This window comes from Danio rerio, chromosome 3, assembly GCF_052040795.2.
Source record: "Danio rerio strain M-AB ecotype USA chromosome 3, GRCz13ab, whole genome shotgun sequence".
NCBI lineage: Eukaryota > Metazoa > Chordata > Actinopteri > Cypriniformes > Danionidae > Danio > Danio rerio.
This window is the reverse complement of record NC_141023.1, coordinates 65,367,597-65,386,959: the sequence shown is the minus strand read 5'-3', so window position 1 is coordinate 65,386,959 and position 19,363 is coordinate 65,367,597. Positions and strand designations below refer to the sequence as shown.

Here is a 19,363-nt window from a genome sequence, read left to right as displayed (position 1 = left end):
ATGCGCTAGAGGGGAATTGGATAAACTAAACTGATCGTAGAATGTGTGAATGAGAGTGTTTGGGTGTTTCCAGCTGCGTAAAACATGTGCTGTATAAGTTGGTGGTTCATTCCGCTGTGGCGACCCCTGATTAACAAAGGGACTAATCGAAAGGGAAATGAATGAATTCGTTTTTATTATTTCTTCAGGCACATGAGGACAGGTCTGAGGTCAGAGCTCCGTCTCCTCCAGTCAAACGCAGGCGTGTGCTGAAGGACACGAAGAGGGTGACCTTTGACCCGGTGGTGCAGGAGACGCAGGTGGAGGCTCTGAATGGAGACGGTGCTGGGATCTCGAGGAAGCCTGTGACGCTCAAAGAAGCTGCTGACATAGTGGTGCGCTGCCTCGACCCCTTCTACAAACAAGGAAAGTTCGCCACTAAGGTGATTCGTGTATAATAATAATAATAACGATAATGATTAGGGCGGCACGATTTGGAGAAAAAATCGAATTGCTATTTACTACCGTTTCATAAAAGAGCTGCAGGTTTGACGTGGTGGTTTTAACTGCACTAAAGAAAGCATAATCACAAAGTATCTACACTATGCTTCGTTTATTTAAACCTCCATTGTTGCCATTTTTCCAATAAAGTTGTCAGCTGTGATGAAAATAACTGCAGTATTTTAAGTTCAATTAAATTTATTATACAGGTGGGGCCGTTTAAATGGAGACACTTTAAAAAAATGGCAATGGTTGGTGATGTTAACGTCCTGTTTGTGGCACATTAGTATATGTGAGGGGGCAATCTTTTCAAGATGGGTGGCGGCCATTTTAAAGTCGGCCATTTTAGATTCAACTTTAGTTTTTTCTACAGGAAGAGGGTCATGTGACACATCAAACTCATTGGGAATTTCACAAGGAAAGCAATGGTGTGCTTGGTTTTAACGTAACTTTGTTCTTTCATGAGTTATTTACACATTTATGACTACTTATAAAGTGTGTTTAATGTGCTGCCCATTGTGTTGGATTGTCAATGCAACCCTCTTCACCCACTCTTCACACACTGATAGCAACACCGCAGGAGAAATGCCAGCACAGGCTTCCAGTATCCGTAGTTTCAGGTGCTGCACGTCTTGTATGCGACAGTATGTCTGAAATTTAGTGCAGGTTGGTGCTACTTTGCCTAATGGTCAGTGCAGTAAGAGACTGTATCATCATCATCAATAACGTTACTTTTTGAGCACAAAAATTCGTAACATAAAAATGTAAAAAACAAAATCTTCCCTATGAAATGTTCTGCCTTTGTGCTTTGTTTTTTGTTTGCTCGTTACTACACCCGTACGCAGCGCAAAAGTCCAGCCTCTTTAGATTGGCTTTTGTTTTGATCTAAGTGTCGTTGAATGGCTTTTGTCCTGGAAACACTGTACAAATGTATCGGCACTATTGACGCATACTTAAGGCTGATTTATACTTCTGCGTCGAGTGCACGTGTATGGTGCGGCCCGACCTATGCGTTGACGCATAGCCCTCGCCATGGCCGTCGGCGTCGCTGATGTGCACCTCCCAAAAAATTTAACTACATGTCGCAAGGACGCCTAGCGCAAGCTCTGTGATTGGTCTGCTTGGTAGCGCTGATGAGTCTGGGCGGGACTGAGAGCCGCGCGAGTCCAATGGAGCGATTGTTACAAGTGTAGAGTCCAGTGAAGGAGCTCCGGATGGAAAGTTTTGTTTTGTGTTTAACTTATGGTTAAAGTTGTTGCACGTCCGCCGGTTCCTACCTCAAAATGAGCGAATTTGAAGCACTTGTACATTCAGGAAGCGTTCCGAAAAAACAAAACACCAGCGAAGAAATTCGACACAGAGGAACATTAACACCTCACTGCCAACTAGCGTTTCGGAAGTGCTAATGCAGAACAACAGAAACAGCGCGCATATAAATGCACAGCTTCGCGCGTTACATGCACCGTGGGTCATGCCAATCACTTGACGCAGGTGTATAAACCAGGCTTCAGGGTCCATATGCGATGTCTAGTGTATATATGGTTCAGGATAATGTGCTTATGTACCATCAGAACCTTCACAAACGCTATGCTTGTTACCAATAGGCCTGGGCCGGTGTATGATTCTGATGGTATGATAACCTTGGATAAAAAAATGAACGGTATTGTGATTGTATTGTGATTACTGCTCTAAAATATTTTTAAATGTCTAGGTAAAAAACAAGAAATCTTTTCTGATTTGAATGCAAAAGCTACGTCTGCAATTGCATACTTCCATACTACATTGTTTGCTAAAATCAGTATGCGAGCTGAGGAGTATGTCCGAATTCATAGAAATCAAAAAACATTAAGCAAGAAGTACCTGGATGACCTACTACATGCAGCGAGATTCTGAAGTGTGCGCATCCAGTGGATCCAATGATAATATTACATTCATATTACTCGCATGCACACTGTATAGAATCTACTTTTCTATCGGTCGATTAGTAAATTCAAATTCAAAAGCAGTACCTACTGAGTAGTACGTGATTTCGGACACAGCCAGTATATTTTATTCTGAGAAACATTTGAAATATTTTGGAGCAGTAAACATGTCAGGCTAAATATTTCAAATGAATCATTGACTTTTACTGTATTTATTAGTAACGCAGATATATTCACAAGTTAAAACGGCATCTTTGGATATATTTTTTTGCTGGAGATACTGTTGTCCTAAAATACAAACAAAGCATCTTACATATACCTTAGGAACCGTATAACAGGCGGTTTTAAAACCTTGACTTTTCCAAACCGCACTACACCTTGAAAATGGTTATCGTCCCATGCCTAGTTATCACATTTGATAGCGTATCGAACAAAAATAGCAGCTTTCACAAGTTGTAAATTGCAATCTCGGTTTAACAACTATTAATCTGAAGGCCTAATAATAATAACTAGATTATTAAAGTTTGTCGAGACAAAATTTGAGGCTGGCTTGTGAAAGCCTGTTGGTAATAGTTTATTTAGTTTATACAGTTTTAAAAAGTATAGATAGATAGATAGATAGATAGATAGATAGATAGATAGATAGATAGATAGATAGATAGATAGATAGATAGATAGATAGATAGATAGATAGATAGATAGATATTAAATTTCTAGAATGTTAAAGTACTTAGCTAATCATTATTAGCATGTTGCTATAACACTACAGCATGACGATATCAATCTGGGTCTCTATAAAGGCAGTCTATGGGACAGTTGCTAGGGTGCAGTATCTGGTTGTTAGGGAGTGGCTAGAATATTAAAAGCTCATCAGTTATTGGCAGTTTGGTAGTCTGAGTTAAATGAGCTCAGCCATTAGTCTGTAGGACAGTCTGATGCAGAGTTATAAGCTCTCAAAGTTTGATCCAATGTAAAGTCAATGACAGTCTTTTGAATGGAAGTCTATGGGACAGTTTCTAGGGTCCCAAAAGTGGTTACTAGGGCGTGGCCAAAAATGTTAAAAGCTCATCAGGTATTGGCAGTTAGGTAGTCTGAATTAAATGAGCCCAGTTAGAAGTCTGTGTGACAGTCTGATGCAGAGTTATGAGGTCACAAAGTCTGGTCCAATGTTAAGTCAATGGGATTTTTCCGACGGTCCCGGGACGTTTTTCGGAAAACCGAAAGTCAGATCAGTTGGAAAAGATATAGCACACTGAATCAGACCAGTTTGAAGGTTTGGTGTGAGTTTGGTGGTCATAGCTCGAAAGCTCTAGGAGGAGATGCGTTTTGTTTTTTAGTCTCAGAAGAAAAATAGGATAACAGTAGTCTGGCTTGCTACACAAGCCAGCCTAATAATACACTGTCTGCCCTCCCGACGCAAGTGGCGCAATAGGTAGTGCTGTTGCCTCACAGCAAGAAGGTCGCTGGGTCGCTGGTTCGAACCTCGGCTCAGTTGGCGTTTCTGTGTGGAGTTTGCATGTTCTCCCTGCCTTCGCGTGGGTTTACTCCGGGTGCTCCGGTTTTATGAAGGTAAATCCGTTGCGAAACTCGAGAGCTTGCAAATGTAAATGTGAGCACTTGTGATAATAATATTTGTATGTGTAGGTTGAAATGTACACTTACAGCTCTGATGTGAACAGCTGAAATCCTCGATTTGCACACACACACAACAACCCACGCACTTGTGTTTTAAATTGGAAGTTGCAGATTAATAGTTGTGTATTTGTAAAATGTCATTCACAAATACAAAGTGACAGACACACGTGTGCAAGGCAAATTTGATTGCATCTTTGCTCTACAACCACAGGTCGGCACTCACAACCTCTCAGATTCGTCAGTACAACTACAAATCTCCCGCGCTCTGACTTTTGCTACACATCTCCCGCGATCTCTGTAGCAGAACTCATCTGTGCACTCGCAGATGCAGAGGGGTGAGCAGCGCGGGGCGGGGGAGGGGCGGGGCAGGTGTAAAGCTGTTTGATTGGCTGAAGCCTGACCAATGAACAATGCCAGCAGCCAACAGGACTGAGGTGCAAAATAATAATTTCCCACGATTATTTCATTAGTTAGGGTTTATTTCAACTCTTTTCTGAAGAGATTCTTGTTAAAAATCATAAATTCTACTGTAATGTACATACCAGTAAAAGAGCAGCAAAGCCAGTTTATTGGCTACAGCCAGCCAATGAGATGGGGCGTTTCTGTTTGTCAGCACACAGGGCAGCTCACGTTGTTGGAGGCCTCGAGCAATCAGAGGGTAAGTTATGATTTTTTAATAATTATCTATATGTTCAATACTGTTAGCTAAGCTAAGGACTGTGCTGGGTGCTTCTCTTGTTTGTTTCTTATATGAGAAAACAGTTATGAGTTATGTAGGAGTTGCTTTCTATCATGTTATATGGTTCTAAAGATACGATTCAACCCACATGAAATAAGAAGTTGTAATAGCATTTATAGTAAACAATATTACGTTTTTGAACCATACTAACTATAATAAACTGTATTATACTGTATATTTTGCAGTATCTACAACTTTGTTAATGAATGCAACAGCACACTGTAGTATTAACTAGCATGAACTTTAATGAATTGAAGTATATTTACACACACGCACACATTAATAGCAATTAAAAATAACACTAGGCGTTTCAGTTTCTTACAGATCATACCGGTTTTTGTTATTATAACCTGCATCATATCTATCTATCCATCTATCTGTTTACATGTTTGTGTACAGTGTGTCCTTTATATCACTTTTTTAATTATGAAAGTTACTACCTTTATTTCTCAGTTTCCTGTAAGGATGGAGTGACAGGAGAGATCAGGATGTTTCAAGTCGATGAGGAACTCAGAGAAGCTGCATAGCTTGAATAGGATGTTATTTATGCTAAAGATGACATGATGATCCAGCTCATCTACAAACACTTCAAAATGATTCAGATCATTCAAGAGGAAGCCAACCATTTATTTTCTCTTTTTACCTGCCAAGATGACTACAGATTTGAACAAAACACACACTCACCCACAAACACAACTTTTATTTTGATAATTGTTTAATGTAGTATTTTTACACTTTACTGTAAGGCAGGGGTGTCAAACTCAGTTCCTGAAGGGCCGTAACCCTGCACGTTTTTAGTTGCAACTCTGCTTCAAAACACTCAAGTGAAAGTTTCAAACAAACCTGAAGGACTCAATTAGTTTGATCAGGTGTGTTTAATTAGGGTTAGAATTAAACTTTGCAAAGCTGCAGCCCTCCAGGAACTGAGTTTGACACCTGTTCTGTAAGGGAATGTAATTTGTCAAATAAAATTTACAGTCCAAATAAGTGTAGCGCAAATGTCTAGTTACTTGTATTGAAATATTTCAGGGTTTTTCCTTGTTCATATTGAGATGGAGGTGGTAAATCCAACTTCATCATTACCCATCAAATGTTATCTCCTCTTTAATCCTTTGCTCAAGCCTTTACTAATGGTTAGAAAGCAAGCCATTGTGTAAAGCTGGTTGATGCTCGCTGTAATAGAGAGAGATGATGACTGTTCAGCTTATGTTGCTTAACCCTGCAGATGAGATGCTCAAAGTGGACCCTCAGCCGAGCGATGGACACTGTCTCCCTCACCTAGTTGCTCTTCCTTTGAACACACATATCATGTTGAAGGATGCAAGTTGTGGACCTAAATCTGATGTAATGCATGTAGATGTATAAATTAGAAAGAAATGAAACTGCTTTAAAATGTATTAGGTTTTACATATAAAGTATACTTCAATTCATTAAAGTTCATGCTAGTTAATACTACAGTGTGCTGTTGCATTCATTAACAAAGTTGTAGATACTGCAAAATATACAGTATAATACAGTTTATTATAGTTAGTATGGTTCAAAAACGTAATATTGTTTACTATAAATGCTATTACAACTTCTTATTTCATGTGGGTTGAATCGTATCTTTAGAACCATATAACATGATAGAAAGCAACTCCTACATAACTCATAACTGTTTTCTTATATAAGAAACAAACAAGAGAAGCACCCAGCACAGTCCTTAGCTTAGCTAACAGTATTGAACATATAGATAATTATTAAAAAATCATAACTTACCCTCTGATTGCTCGAGGCCTCCAACAACGTGAGCTGCCCTGTGTGCTGACAAACAGAAACACCCCATCTCATTGGCTGGCTGTAGCCAATAAACTGGCTTTGCTGCTCTTTTACTGGTATGTACATTACAGTAGAATTTATGATTTTTAACAAGAATCTCTTCAGAAAAGAGTTGAAATAAACCCTAACTAATGAAATAATCGTGGGAAATTATTATTTTGCACCTCAGTCCTGTTGGCTGCTGGCATTGTTCATTGGTCAGGCTTCAGCCAATCAAACAGCTTTACACCTGCCCCGCCCCTCCCCCGCCCAGCGCTGCTCACGCCTCTGCATCTGCGAGTGCACAGATGAGTTCTGCTACAGAGATCGCGGGAGATGTGTAGCAAAAGTCAGAGCGCGGGAGATTTGTAGTTGTACTGACGAATCTGAGAGGTTGTGAGTGCCGACCTGTGGTTGTAGAATGGAGATGCAATCAAATTTGCCTTACACACGTGTGTCTGTCACTTTGTATTTGTGAATGACATTTTACAAATACACAACTATTAATCTGCAACTTCCAATTTAAAACACAAGTGCGTGGGTTGTTGTGTGTGTGTGCAAATCGAGGATTTCAGCTGTTCACATCAGAGCTGTAAGTGTACATTTCAACCTACACATACAAATATTATTATCACAAGTGCTCACATTTACATTTGCAAGCTCTCGAGTTTCGCAACGGATTTACCTTCATACGGTTTCCCCCACAGTCCAAAGACATGTGGTACAGGTGAATTGGGCAGGCTAAATTGTCCGTAGTGTATGAGTGTGTGTGTAGATGTGTGTGTGGATGTTTCCCAGAGATGGGTTGCGGCTGGAAGGGCATCTGCTGCGTAAAAACTTGCTGGGTAAGTTGACGGTTCATTCCACTGTGGCGACCCCAGATTAATAAAGCCGACAAGAAAATAAATGAATGAATGAATGTTTGCCCTCCCACCATCAAAAAAATTCACCACCTAGATTTAGATAGAGCATCATTATTAGACATGGATTGGCCATCATACAGTCCAGATCATAACCCTATTGAGAGTCTTCAAGATGTGCTGGAGAAGACTTTGCACAGTGGTCTGACTATAAAATGTCACCAATAATACATTTGTGTTTGATTTAAGGATAAATGTGTGTACTTTTGTTCCACAAATGCTATGTTTCCCAGTTATTTATATAAAAAAAAAACATTAGAATTAAAGCTCATTTCTAAACTCTTTCCCTCAGGATTTGTTCAAATCGTTCGCCCGGTTCCTCTCCCATCTCCTCACCGAGGGAAAAACACCAAATCGAGGCCAAGGTGAGCCTGTCCCCAACCTCAGAAAACAGCACCATGCATTCTCCAAGTGCTGATTGTGCATATTCAGATCTCTCATTTGTCCTGTGTTCCTCCTACAGTAAAGCTGGAAGCGAAACGGCTCATCAAGCGCTTTTTCAGCAGGACGGTGCGCTGTGAGAGCGAATCGGACTGGATGTTACTAAAGACACAGGACAGATAGTGGCCGGTGTGTGTGTTTGTGCGCTGTCAGAGATGCTGCTTTTTATCTCAGGTGTTCTCATTGTGAGGCCTACGCATACATTGCACATTCATATGAACTGCTGAAATCCACTGCTCTTGAAGTCAACAGACCGCAGTCTCTGTTATGTAGCATTAGCATTGTAATGCACTTCGAGTCGGATGAACTGTATCGAAAAGTACATTAAAGGACAACCGTGTGCAAATGGAAAATGGAGCCGTGCTGAATAATTGATGGTGTAATTGGTAAGTTTATTTGTCTTTTGGTGGAACTGCACTTTTTCAGTGGCAAGTATTTTTATCAATACACTTTAAATAGGGGTTTCAAACTTGCCATATACTGCTTTGATTCAATAAGCTACATTTCTCTTTGATATCTACATAGTAGGCTTAGGTAAGCTCAAAACTTTTCCAAAAGCGGTTTATATGCGTTTTTATTACTCCATAAAATACTCTTAGAATCAGAAGGTCCTTATTGACCTTATTTGGAAGGGTCGTGATTATGAATCTTATATAAACCACCAGACCAAAGTAACCTATTTTTGCTCCTGAGCTGTCTTGAGGTCTAATTATAATACACTGCTCGTTCAAAAAAAAAAAATCACCTGGATTTAACCAAGACATTATTTTTACACATGGATTGGCCACCAAAGCATCCAGACTCTAACCCTATTGAGAATCTTTGGCATGTGCTGGAGAAGACATCGGTCTGACTGTTCTCATCTTCAATAAAGATCTTGGCACAGAAATAATTGCAAATGCGACAAGTAGTAAGTCATCCGGGTACTTATCATCTACTGTTTTTCAAATGCTATGAATTCGGACATACTACTTGACTCGCATACAGTTTTCAATGTACTATATAGTAGGGAAGTAAGCACAGCTATTTTACTATCCCATGAAGTCACAATAAAATATTTTTGAATGGAAGTAACTGACAACATGGCAGATGCCTCCAAATTTTCTGCACACTACACATATTCATACTATGTAGAACATACTTCTCTATCAGGCAGTGTCCAATATTGCAATACCTCTAGAATTAAAACGTCCTTATTGACCTTATTTGGAAGGGTCGTGATTATGAATCTAATATAAACCACCAGATGAGAGTAAACTATTTTTGCTCCTGAGTTGTTCGAGGCCTAATAATAATACACTGCTCATCCAAAAAAAGTTCACCACCAGGATTTAACTAAGACATTATTATTTTGACACATGGATTGGCCACAACAGCATCCAGATGCTAACCCTATTGAGAATCTTTGGCATGTGCTGGAAAAGACTTTTCACATCGGTCTGACAGTTCCCATCATCAATACAATATCTTTGCTCAAAAATAAATGCAAATGCGACGGAAGTAGTAGGTCATCCGGGTACTTATCACCTTTTGTTTTTCGAATACTATGAGTTCGGACATACTACTTGACTCGCATACAGTTTTTAACGTAATATATAGTAGGTAAGTAAGCACAGCTATTTTACTATCCCAGGAAGTCACAATAAAATATTTTTGAATGGAAGGTAACTGACAACATGGCAGATGCGTCTAAATTCTATGCATACTACAATGTTAAAAGTTGTCCCGTTAAAAAACAGTAAGTAACTGGCAGCACGGTTGCTAGCAAGTTACTGTTAAATGAACAACATCTAGCTGTTGCTCTAGTATTTACTCAAATAGTATAACAGAAAGTGGCTTGTCTGATTGGTGGATCTATCTTCAGGATTATGGGTAGTGTAGTTCTTTCCAGTTCTTTTCTGATCTAACGAGAAAACTTAACTATTATACATTTTGTCAGTTTAGTGGCTAATTCATAGGAGTTCAGTTGTGAGAAAATATACGATTTTTAAAACGAGGCGTGGCACCCAACCCCGCCCCTAAAGCCAACAGTCATTTGAGGATACGCAAATTATACTCAGTTGTACAAATGAGATCGTACAAACTCATACGAATTAGCTACTAAATCAAAAAGTTACGAATTGGCGTGAGATAGTGTTGGAATGCCCAGTCTGATCTCATGAGGAAATGTAACTATTTTACATTTGGTCAATTTAGTTGCTAATTCATACGAATTCATATGAGTTCAGTCGTAAGAAAATATACGATTTTTAAAAGGAGGCATGGCACCAAACCCTGCCCCTAAATCCAATCGTTATTTGGGGATAAACAAATTGTTTGAATGAGATTGTAAAATCTCATACGAAGTAGCTACTAAATCAAAATGTTTCGAATTGCCATGAGATAGAGTTGGAATGCCCAGTCTGATCTCATGAGAAAATGTAACTATTTTACGTTTTGTCAGTTAAGTGGCTAATTCATACGAGTTCAGTCGTGAGAAAATATAAGATTTTTAAAAAAAAGGCGTGGCACCCAACCCGCCCCTAAACCTAACCGTCATTATGGATAAGCAAATCGTACTTAATTGTACGAATGAGATCGTACAAACTCATACGAATTAGCCACTAAATCAAAGTTACGAATTGCTGTGAGATCATATTGTTCTTTCCTATTTCTTTATGTTGACATACTTCCAACTGAAACTGAATATTGAGTTGGGGGCGGGCTTTCTTTTTTGCGCATCATTACCTTCATAACTAACGTTTAGAACGGCGTGGTTAAGAATACTGTGGCTGAAGATTACTAAGCAAACTTTTTTTTTCCAGTGGAATAACTTGTGCTAATTGTTAACCTAAAGAATAATGCCGCTCTCCCACTAGAGTTTTAGCTTGCGAAATTTTATCGTATGGCGTTACGAAAAGGGGCGGGATTAAACAAGATGATTAGACATTTTAAAAAACGAGCGATTGGTCCATATGTTAAATTTCTGTCCAGAGAGGTCATGTTTTGATCTTCGATTAGTCTCACGCAGTCAAGTGATGCGATTTCGTAGGTCAGAGTTCACCAAGCTTGAACTTTGCAATGCAGCGAACTGCCAAACTTGTCGCATAAGCTTGCATTTCAAGTCTGACGCATTCATGTGCGAATGAATGGAAGTCCATGGGGAGAAAAGTCCAGTGTGACCGCAGCTTAACACTGCGCACTAGCAAAATACACAGTATAATTTTTGATCTCATGACTTTAAAGGTAAAGTTCGCCCTTTGACAGAATTGTTGCTTATTCTCAAGCAGTCTCTCTTAATATGTGTACGTTACTAGCGTTAAAAATGTATTATTTCTTAAAGGAAAAAATTGAAAAGAAATCCAGTCTCCTTTTCAATTCAATTCAATGTATATCGTGTGACCACAGTTTAACATGAAGTTCTAACAGATTTCTCCTCAAATGTTTACACTGCATTATGGGTGGCCAACATTTAAATTTGTCTTTTATTGTCGCAAATAATAAGCACTTCCCTTTTCATGATGTCCTATCTGGTTTTGAGCTATTATTAGGCAGTTCTACAATTACACCTTAAACATGCCATTGTCTTCCTCCCCGCGGGAAACCGGCTCGAAATAAACGAGTTTACCGCTCCATTGAGCCCACAGTCTGCACTGAATGGAGACCCCTAATTATCCCTCTTCAGAGTAAAAACCGGCCCTCAGATTCCCGGACAAACGGATTATTGTGTGCCGGTGTTTCTCTCAGCGGAGGCGGGAGAAATTACCATTCCTACTATGGCGAGGGTCTTGTGTGGTAAATTGAGTTATGAATATTAATATACAGTGGTGACGCGTTGGAGGAAAGTGTTATGATGACACAGGGTATAAAACGAGAAGATATTTGCGTCTAAAATCATTTCACTCTTCAGCAAACCTGTCAAGGTATGTAAAATAAATAACAGATGTGTTCAATTTAGGATTATTCACAAATACAAATGAAAAGCAAGCTTTTTTTCGCTCGGAATTGGGACTTTAAGATTATTTTGTACTTTAATTACAACTTAATTCACGACATATAAAAGGAGAAAAAAATATGTCAGATCAAAATTAGCCAGAACTGTGAATGAAAACCTTTTTTAAAATTTAAAATATATATATCTTATTTGATTAATTTATTGTTCATTTAAATATTATTCTAGGTCGTACTTAATATATATACATATATAAAATCTCGCTCTAATTTTTTGGAGCAAAAAGTGGCGAATACATTTTTAATGTATTTATGAATATTAATTACGTCGTGCGCACTTTGCTTGACATTCCTGCCAATGGCGGACGCTTGTTTGTGAATATTAATAGGGCTTGTTGACGTCTCTCTTTAACTGTCCAGTGGCGAAAGACTTTTTTATGAATATGAATTATTATTTTTAATATAAAACAAGAAGATATTTGCGTCTGCTTCTAAAATCATATTATCTTTAGCAAACCTGTCAAGAAAATGTAATAAAGTAAAATAAACAAATAACAGTGAAGATTTTGACTTGGGCCTATTCACAAACAAGCTCAAATTGCGACTTTAAGACTAAAATGTACTTTAATTACAACTTAATTTATTAAAAAATTAATTCACCACATATAAAAGGGGGAAATCATGTCAGATCAAAATAAGCCAGAACTGTGAATAAAAAGCTGATTTATTATTAAAAAGATATATCTTATTTGAGTAATTTCTTGTTAATATTAATATTATTCTAGGTCGTTCTTAATTTTGAAAACAAAAGCAGATGATTAATGATTATGTATATAATCCCGCTCTAATTTTGCAGCAAAACGTGGCGAATACATTTTTCAAATTTTAAATCATGAATATTAATTACGTCGTGCGCACGTTGCTTGACATTCCTTCCAATGGCAGACGCTTGTTTGTGAATATTAATAGTACTTGTTGACGTGTCTCTTCAACCGTCCAATCGCGAAAGCCCTGCTTATGAATTTTAAGAAGCCTACCCTCCCAATAGTAGGAATCCTCATCTGTAGGGAGAAAGCAACGGGATGTTGTGGGAGCTCGGATGAGGAGCGATATCTGCGCTTAGCACGGCGGTGGGAGGGGTTCAGTGTGACAGAGCCCAATGGCAGCAGAAGACTGACATTTCCTTCATTTCTCGCAGGAAATTTCTCTTTGGCATGACGGAGACACCGAATAACGGAGCGTGTCTTTGCGGTGAGTTTAGCGTGAGCGCGCGCGCTGTCATCATTTAACGGTCGCTTCAGCGCGGAGCCTGCTCCAGACGGACATCCACAAAACACAAAACCGTGAAAATAGGTGTTTAAAGTGTGTTTTAGGGAAGTGCCCGTGTAAGTGTACTGCACGAACGCCTTGTAAACTCGCATATAACGCAGTCTCACGTCATGTATGTTTGATATCGCTTTAGTAGATCGCCGCATCTCTGAGCTTCCGGGCGGCCGTTAAAAACGAAAAACGCACCGCGACAAACTGATGCTCCGAGCCGGCAGGATGGACGAGTTTGTGACGGAAGAGGACGAGCCGTGGTACGACCAGAGAGACCTGGAGCAAGGTGAGAGAAAACGCCACACAACCGCATCAGTTTGACAACAAAGCACGCCGTGTGTGTGTATGTATGTATGTATGTATGTGTGTATGTGTGTGTGTGTGTGGTCGAATGATAAACCGTGCATAAAGGAAGTGTGCACAAACAATGGTTTCCACTGTGTTTCTGGACTCAGGTGTGTGTAAATGCATTGAGGAACTGAAGGTAAAGGATGCCTGTGATTGTTGTAAATGATGACGTCTTCCTCTGTCTGATGTGTGTGTGTGTCAGTCCAGATGCTAAACATTAGCAGGCTCTGGCTTAATCTCCTCATCATCAACTGTGTCAAGGCTTCAGTGGGGCATTTACACTGGAGTGACTAGTGATGCATTTTTTTCTTGTTTTAGTACAAAAATCGAGAAATTCATCAATCAAGAAGCATTTTCTGACAAGTTAAAAATATAGCTATATTTTCAGAAATAAAAAGTGAGAAATAAGTGAGTTTTTTTCTTAAAACAAGCTAAATATTCTTATTGCAAATCAAAAACTTGATTATTTTGCTTGTTTTAAGGAAAAGAACTCATGTCATTTTGTTATATTATTTCTGAAAACAAGAGAATATTTTTGCCTTGTCTAGAAAAAGTGTTTTGATATAGGATTTTTAAAAACATTTAACTAGAAACATTTAATTAAGAACAGCATTATTTTGAGATTTATTTTGTGTTCTTGAATCCTCCAAGTGTATTGACAGCTTTGTGTAATGGTGCATGGGTTTGTCTGTTTTAGTTGCGAGCATTTCCTCAGCGCGATTGCTACAATTGGCACAATTCAACCAAACATTAAAATTCTGTCATCATTTACTCCTTATGATCCAAACCAGTTTCTTCTTCTTTTGTTCAACTCAGAAGATATTTTGAAGAATGTTAAAACTTGTATTTATTGAGATTCATAGTAGGGTTGTCGCGATACTATTAATTAATCTCACAATACTATAGCAGCTGGATTATCATGATATCCAGTAGGCATGGTTCGGTGTACGTTTCTGACGGTATGATAACCTTAAAAACTTAACTGTATTGTGATTACTGCTGTAAAATAACTTATTTTTTACATTTCTTAGTAAAAACAAAACCTTTTTTCCCCCCAGTTAAACGCAATATATTACATTTTAGAAAACATTTATAATATTTTGGAACAGTAAACATGTCAGGCTACATGATTAAAACAAACCGTTGCTGTGAACCAAAACTTCAACTATCTTCATTAGCTTTAAAAACACAGTTTTCTTTACAACAGATTAAAAAACACTTTACTTATACCTTAGAAACGGTATACCAAAATATTTTTTTGTGGTTTTAATACCTTGACTTTTTCAAACCGTGGTAAACCTTGAAACCGGTTATCGTTCCATACCAAATATCAAGTAGTATTGTGATACTGTAATTCATTACTCAAATTATAAAAAAAAAAAAAGTCAGAAATACTATGTTTTATGCTACTGACCTTATTCTAAAATGCGGAAGTGCGCCTGTTTTCGCGATTGTTTTAGAACTTCCGATTTAGTCGCCTATGGGAGAAATGACTAGGAATACTATATGGCAGGAAACGGTCAAACTACTTGCTCTACAAACAAAAGTTTGCATGACTATACAGACCAAGTAGAATAATATAATAAGGAAATATCAGTTTGTAACATCAAACAGCGAAACGAGCCGTTTTTAATGTCTAAAAATGAATGAATGGAAGTGAATGAGACAGGTCTCGAGCCAAAAAGATTCAAATGGCTGCGCCCGCTTGTCGGCGAAGAATAAGGTCAATAATAGATCTAAATGTAATTTCATTGTCATGGTAGTTTTTCATTGTCATGGTAATTTGTGCTGTTGTTATGCAGCCACGGTTAAAAAAAATTTCCAACTTCAATACCTTAAAAAAAATCGATATTCAATACCATTTCTGATACCGTGGGGAACGAATTGTGCAACATTTTAAAAGTATGCAAATTAAGTAAAAAAGGCAAAAAATAGCTAAACAACATAATGCTTAAAAACTAAAGTAGTGCAATCTCATCTTATTTTCTGATTAAAGCAAAACTGTTACAATCTTATTAATGTTATTATTAATTATTCATCTCCCCGCTGGTGAGAAGATTGAGTGCGAGAGAGCAAAGCCAGTATCCATACTAACCCAAAACAAGATTGTATCATTTAAAATTTTTCAGTATCGATATATATTAATATTTTTGACAACGCTAGGACACGGATGTAAGGCTTTTATCACTGCCTGTTGATTCAACATGCTCTTGACAGTGCAATACTGTGCATTTTTTAATGTGGACAAATTATTATTAGAATTAATTAAGCCCCCCTGTGTATTTTTCCCCCAATTTCCAACACATTTCTAAACATAATAGTTTTAAAAACTGATTTATTTTCTCTTTGCAATGATGTCAGCACATAAAATTTGACTAGGTATTATTCAGGATACTTGTATTCAGCTTAAAATGACATTTGAAGGCTTACTAGGGTAATTAGGATAAAGTTAGGGTAATTAGACAAGTCATTGTATAACAGTGGTTTGTTTTGGAGACAATCCAACACTAATATTGCTTAAAGGGTTAATAATATTGACCTTAAAATGATTTAAGTGAAGTTTATTTATAAACAAATTTCGAGAAGATCACGTGCCTATGATTGTTCAGCTGTTCCAGCATCAGCTCATTATCGATTATCCAATCAGATGATTCGTAACTCACTATAAATAACCAGAGTTTTCTTTTCTCAATATCATCACCCAACCCTGATTAGCACTGTTGCCTCACAGCAAGAATGCCTCTGGTTTAAGTCCCTACTAAACCAGGTGACATTTCTGCGCGGAGTTTCACTTGTTCTCCCCGTAGGTTTTCCCCAGGTTCTCCGGTTTCCTCCCACAGTCTAAATAACACACACCGTAAGTAAATTGAACTCACAAAATTTATACTATAGCCAAGCTCTCAGCAAGTACACCTCTCCTCAGTTATCCGTATCCGTCACTTAGCTACAAATAGGCTGGGGGGAGTCATCGAGATCTACTTAAGCTTAACTCCCCTCTCACCCTGCAAATGGGAGGGAGCCCAGGGCTCGAGGATCTCATAAGCTCAGGGCTCTCCCCGGGACAGCATGCCAAACAAGCTTTATTATACATCATCACCTAAGTATGAACTCTTAAAAATGTTTTTAATTCTAGCCAAAAAAAAACAAATAAGACTTTCTGAAAAATTCTGTTTTTAAACATCATTTGGGAAATATTTGAAATAATTCACAGGAGGGCGAATAATTTAGACTTCAGCTGTACTTGTGGACGTGGCCTCTCTCTCTCTCTCTCTCTCTCTGTGTCTAGAGTGATGTCATTGCCCTCTCTCTGCCCTCTGGCATTGAATCCCTACAAAACGCTGAGCTGTAGAACAGCCTGTGACCGATCTTTTATGAATTTCAGGACACTTTGTTTTGCTGCAGCTGTACTGTAGAAGTGATGAGCCGGTAACCCACAGCTAAATGAGACGGGAGGCGTTGTGTGTGTTATAAGTTGCGCAGTGGGATTGGAATGGCAAGGATGGAGAATTTGGACTATTTGAGGAATCTGGTGGAAGTGGAAATGGGAACGCTGATCGAGTACAGAGGCTCTCGCTGGGAGTAAAGAGTCAAGCTGTTGCTCTCTGGAAGTCCTGCCATTTGTTTTCCTCATGGTCCAGCATTGATTTTATGTTGGTGTGTAGATTTTTGCTTTATAAAAGCACTCAAAGTCACACACACACACCACTCAGACTTGCTTGATCAGTGAATTACTTATTTATTATTTGCAGTGTTTTGGTCTGCAGACCTTCCTCAGGCATAAATAAGTAAATCAGTGATCGAGCAAATCTGAGGGCTGGAAGGATGTTATTTTTTTTTCTTCTTACGTTTTCTAATGAGCCCATGATGCACAATTAACGACTCTCTGCATCACTTTATCACTATAAACACAGTTTATCTGTCGTAAGCGTTACCAGATTTTAGTATTTTTAGTTATTATTTTCAGTAATGATAGTTTATGTGACAATGAACCAAATGTGTTAATGGTTTAATTCAACTACATGTCATTTGTTAATCAAACCTAGTACAGCTTTCAGTGTTTTGTGAGGATAACAAGCCAATGCTGACCTATAATAACCTCTGCGTGACTCTTTCTATAGCTATGTAGTTCTCGTAGTTTCTTTTATCATTAATAAAAAAAGTCTTGTGACAAGTTTGTATTTCTTTACCAGGAGGTCAAACATCGCTGTAATTCACATGCTGACTGTAATCCATATCATGACTTGATTAAATGTGACTTTTGCTTTTTTTCATTGTCTAAAATTTGCGACCTTTTGCATATATTCAAATTTATATTCATATATTCAAATTTATATTCATATATTCAAATGTTAGTGTCCTGCTGTAATAGGCAGCCCAGGTTCATCCTGAGTATGTGCCTCAACCTACACTTTAGTTAAATGCAAAGTAAATAGCTTGGATACATTTAGTTGCACATTTCACATGTCAATCCACTACAACAGGGGTTGGGAATCTTTTTTTGAGTAAAGAGCCAGGTCACACTTTATTTTGATGGTCCGTTTGTTGAATTCAACAGACATTGCATCTACATGCCAACTAAATCTCATTAGATTATAAGTAGACTGCTAGGTTAGGGTTGGTGTGAGTCGACATGTACTTGCAAAGTTTCTTCTAGTCAGTTAAATGTCTGTTGAAGGAGCAGAATCAACAGATATTACGCAGAGAGTCTACTAATACTCAAATGGACCATCAAAATTAAGTGTTACAAAGAGCCATTTCTGATTTTTTTGTTTTGGCAAATGCATTTTCGATCAGAATTTTTGCAGCAGATACGGAGTACTGATTCCTTGTCACATTGATGGGGTGATACCGAGTACCGATTCTGATGCTTCATAATGCATAAAACACATTTTCCCCCTAAGTATGACACTTAAATGGAGATCTCTTCTTACCTACGAGAATCAGGGCTTAATTTGTGCTGGAACACGCCAGATCCGGAATCTCTGAAATTTGATCCTTATTTTACCGATCCCCCTCCTCAACCGTCCTCCTCTTCCGTCCGCTGTTCACTTTCATTTTCTTCCACGACTCCCCAACCGTCTTCACTTTCATCCGCTACACCCCTCCGCCATCCACTTTCGTGTGCGACACCTCTCCATCCTCGGGTAACATGCCGGATCCGTTACCCCGATCTATTCTGGGACCTCGCAATTCATAAATTAAGCACTGAAGAGGATAAATGATGGATGCTGCATACAATGCCTTAAGCATGTCTCTTTTACCCATTTACTGTGGACTTGTCATGGTCAGAAGCAGTACATAATAGATAAAACAGCTGAACATTATTGATAAAACAGAAAAAAATGTACTAACAATGCCATTTGGAAATTGCAAATGATGGAAGAAGAATTCATGTCTCAATCAAGAAAAAGTTTGCAGCACATATTTGATGCATAAGAAGATAAAATGCACACCTATAAATCCATTACTAACTAAAAGAAATTTGGCCTATAAACTACTGTTTATTGCAATAAGTAAATTACGATATAATTATTAAGATATAATATTAAATATTCATGTTAACAAAATATAATTTATTTATTTATTTTTTTTAATTCATCTAATATTTCCAACCAGGATTTAGAGAACTTGAACATTGTCCAAAACAGAACTCAGTTTTTTATGTAAAAGGCCTAAATGCATGCAGTAGCTGCTGTATGTGTAACCCAGGTGCACACATGCATCTTGCTCCGCTTGTAAATGCACAAACAAACATTTGTGATTGGTTCATGATATCGGCCAGATCAGCCGATCGAGTCATTTAATGTGATTATCGGCCGATGCTAATCGAT

The 19,363-nt window shown here is 38.2% G+C and overlaps 3 protein-coding genes across 11 annotated transcripts in view; all 3 read left to right on the top strand.

Annotated features, from left to right (window-relative positions):
* The window catches only part of recql5 (RecQ helicase-like 5), a 42,493-nt gene extending 34,206 nt beyond the window's left edge, over window positions 1–8,287 (top strand). For all 3 annotated transcript variants that reach the window (XM_087245385.1, XM_087245386.1, XM_087245387.1), the window contains exons 17-19: window positions 189–422; window positions 7,786–7,858; window positions 7,957–8,287. In XM_087245385.1, the coding sequence (XP_087101511.1) occupies window positions 189–422; window positions 7,786–7,858; window positions 7,957–8,057 (408 nt within the window). In that variant the 3' untranslated portion in view covers window positions 8,058–8,287. The remainder of the gene's footprint in view (window positions 1–188; window positions 423–7,785; window positions 7,859–7,956) is intronic.
* Window positions 1–19,363, top strand: part of LOC147846122 (uncharacterized) — a 418,287-nt gene that overhangs the window by 38,157 nt on the left and 360,767 nt on the right. The gene's annotated exons all lie outside the window — the stretch shown is intronic.
* The window catches only part of cdr2l (cerebellar degeneration-related protein 2-like), a 30,489-nt gene continuing 24,036 nt past the window's right edge, over window positions 12,911–19,363 (top strand). Inside the window, exons 1-2 of one of the 7 annotated variants that reach the window (XM_087242266.1) lie at window positions 12,911–13,115; window positions 13,330–13,470. In XM_087242266.1, coding sequence (XP_087098392.1) covers window positions 13,392–13,470 — 79 coding nt within the window. In that variant the 5' untranslated portion in view covers window positions 12,911–13,115; window positions 13,330–13,391. Of the gene's footprint in view, window positions 13,471–19,363 lie in introns of all 7 variants that reach the window. The other 6 variants (XM_087242267.1, XM_087242265.1, XM_087242264.1 and 3 more) reach the window with 6 other exon arrangements.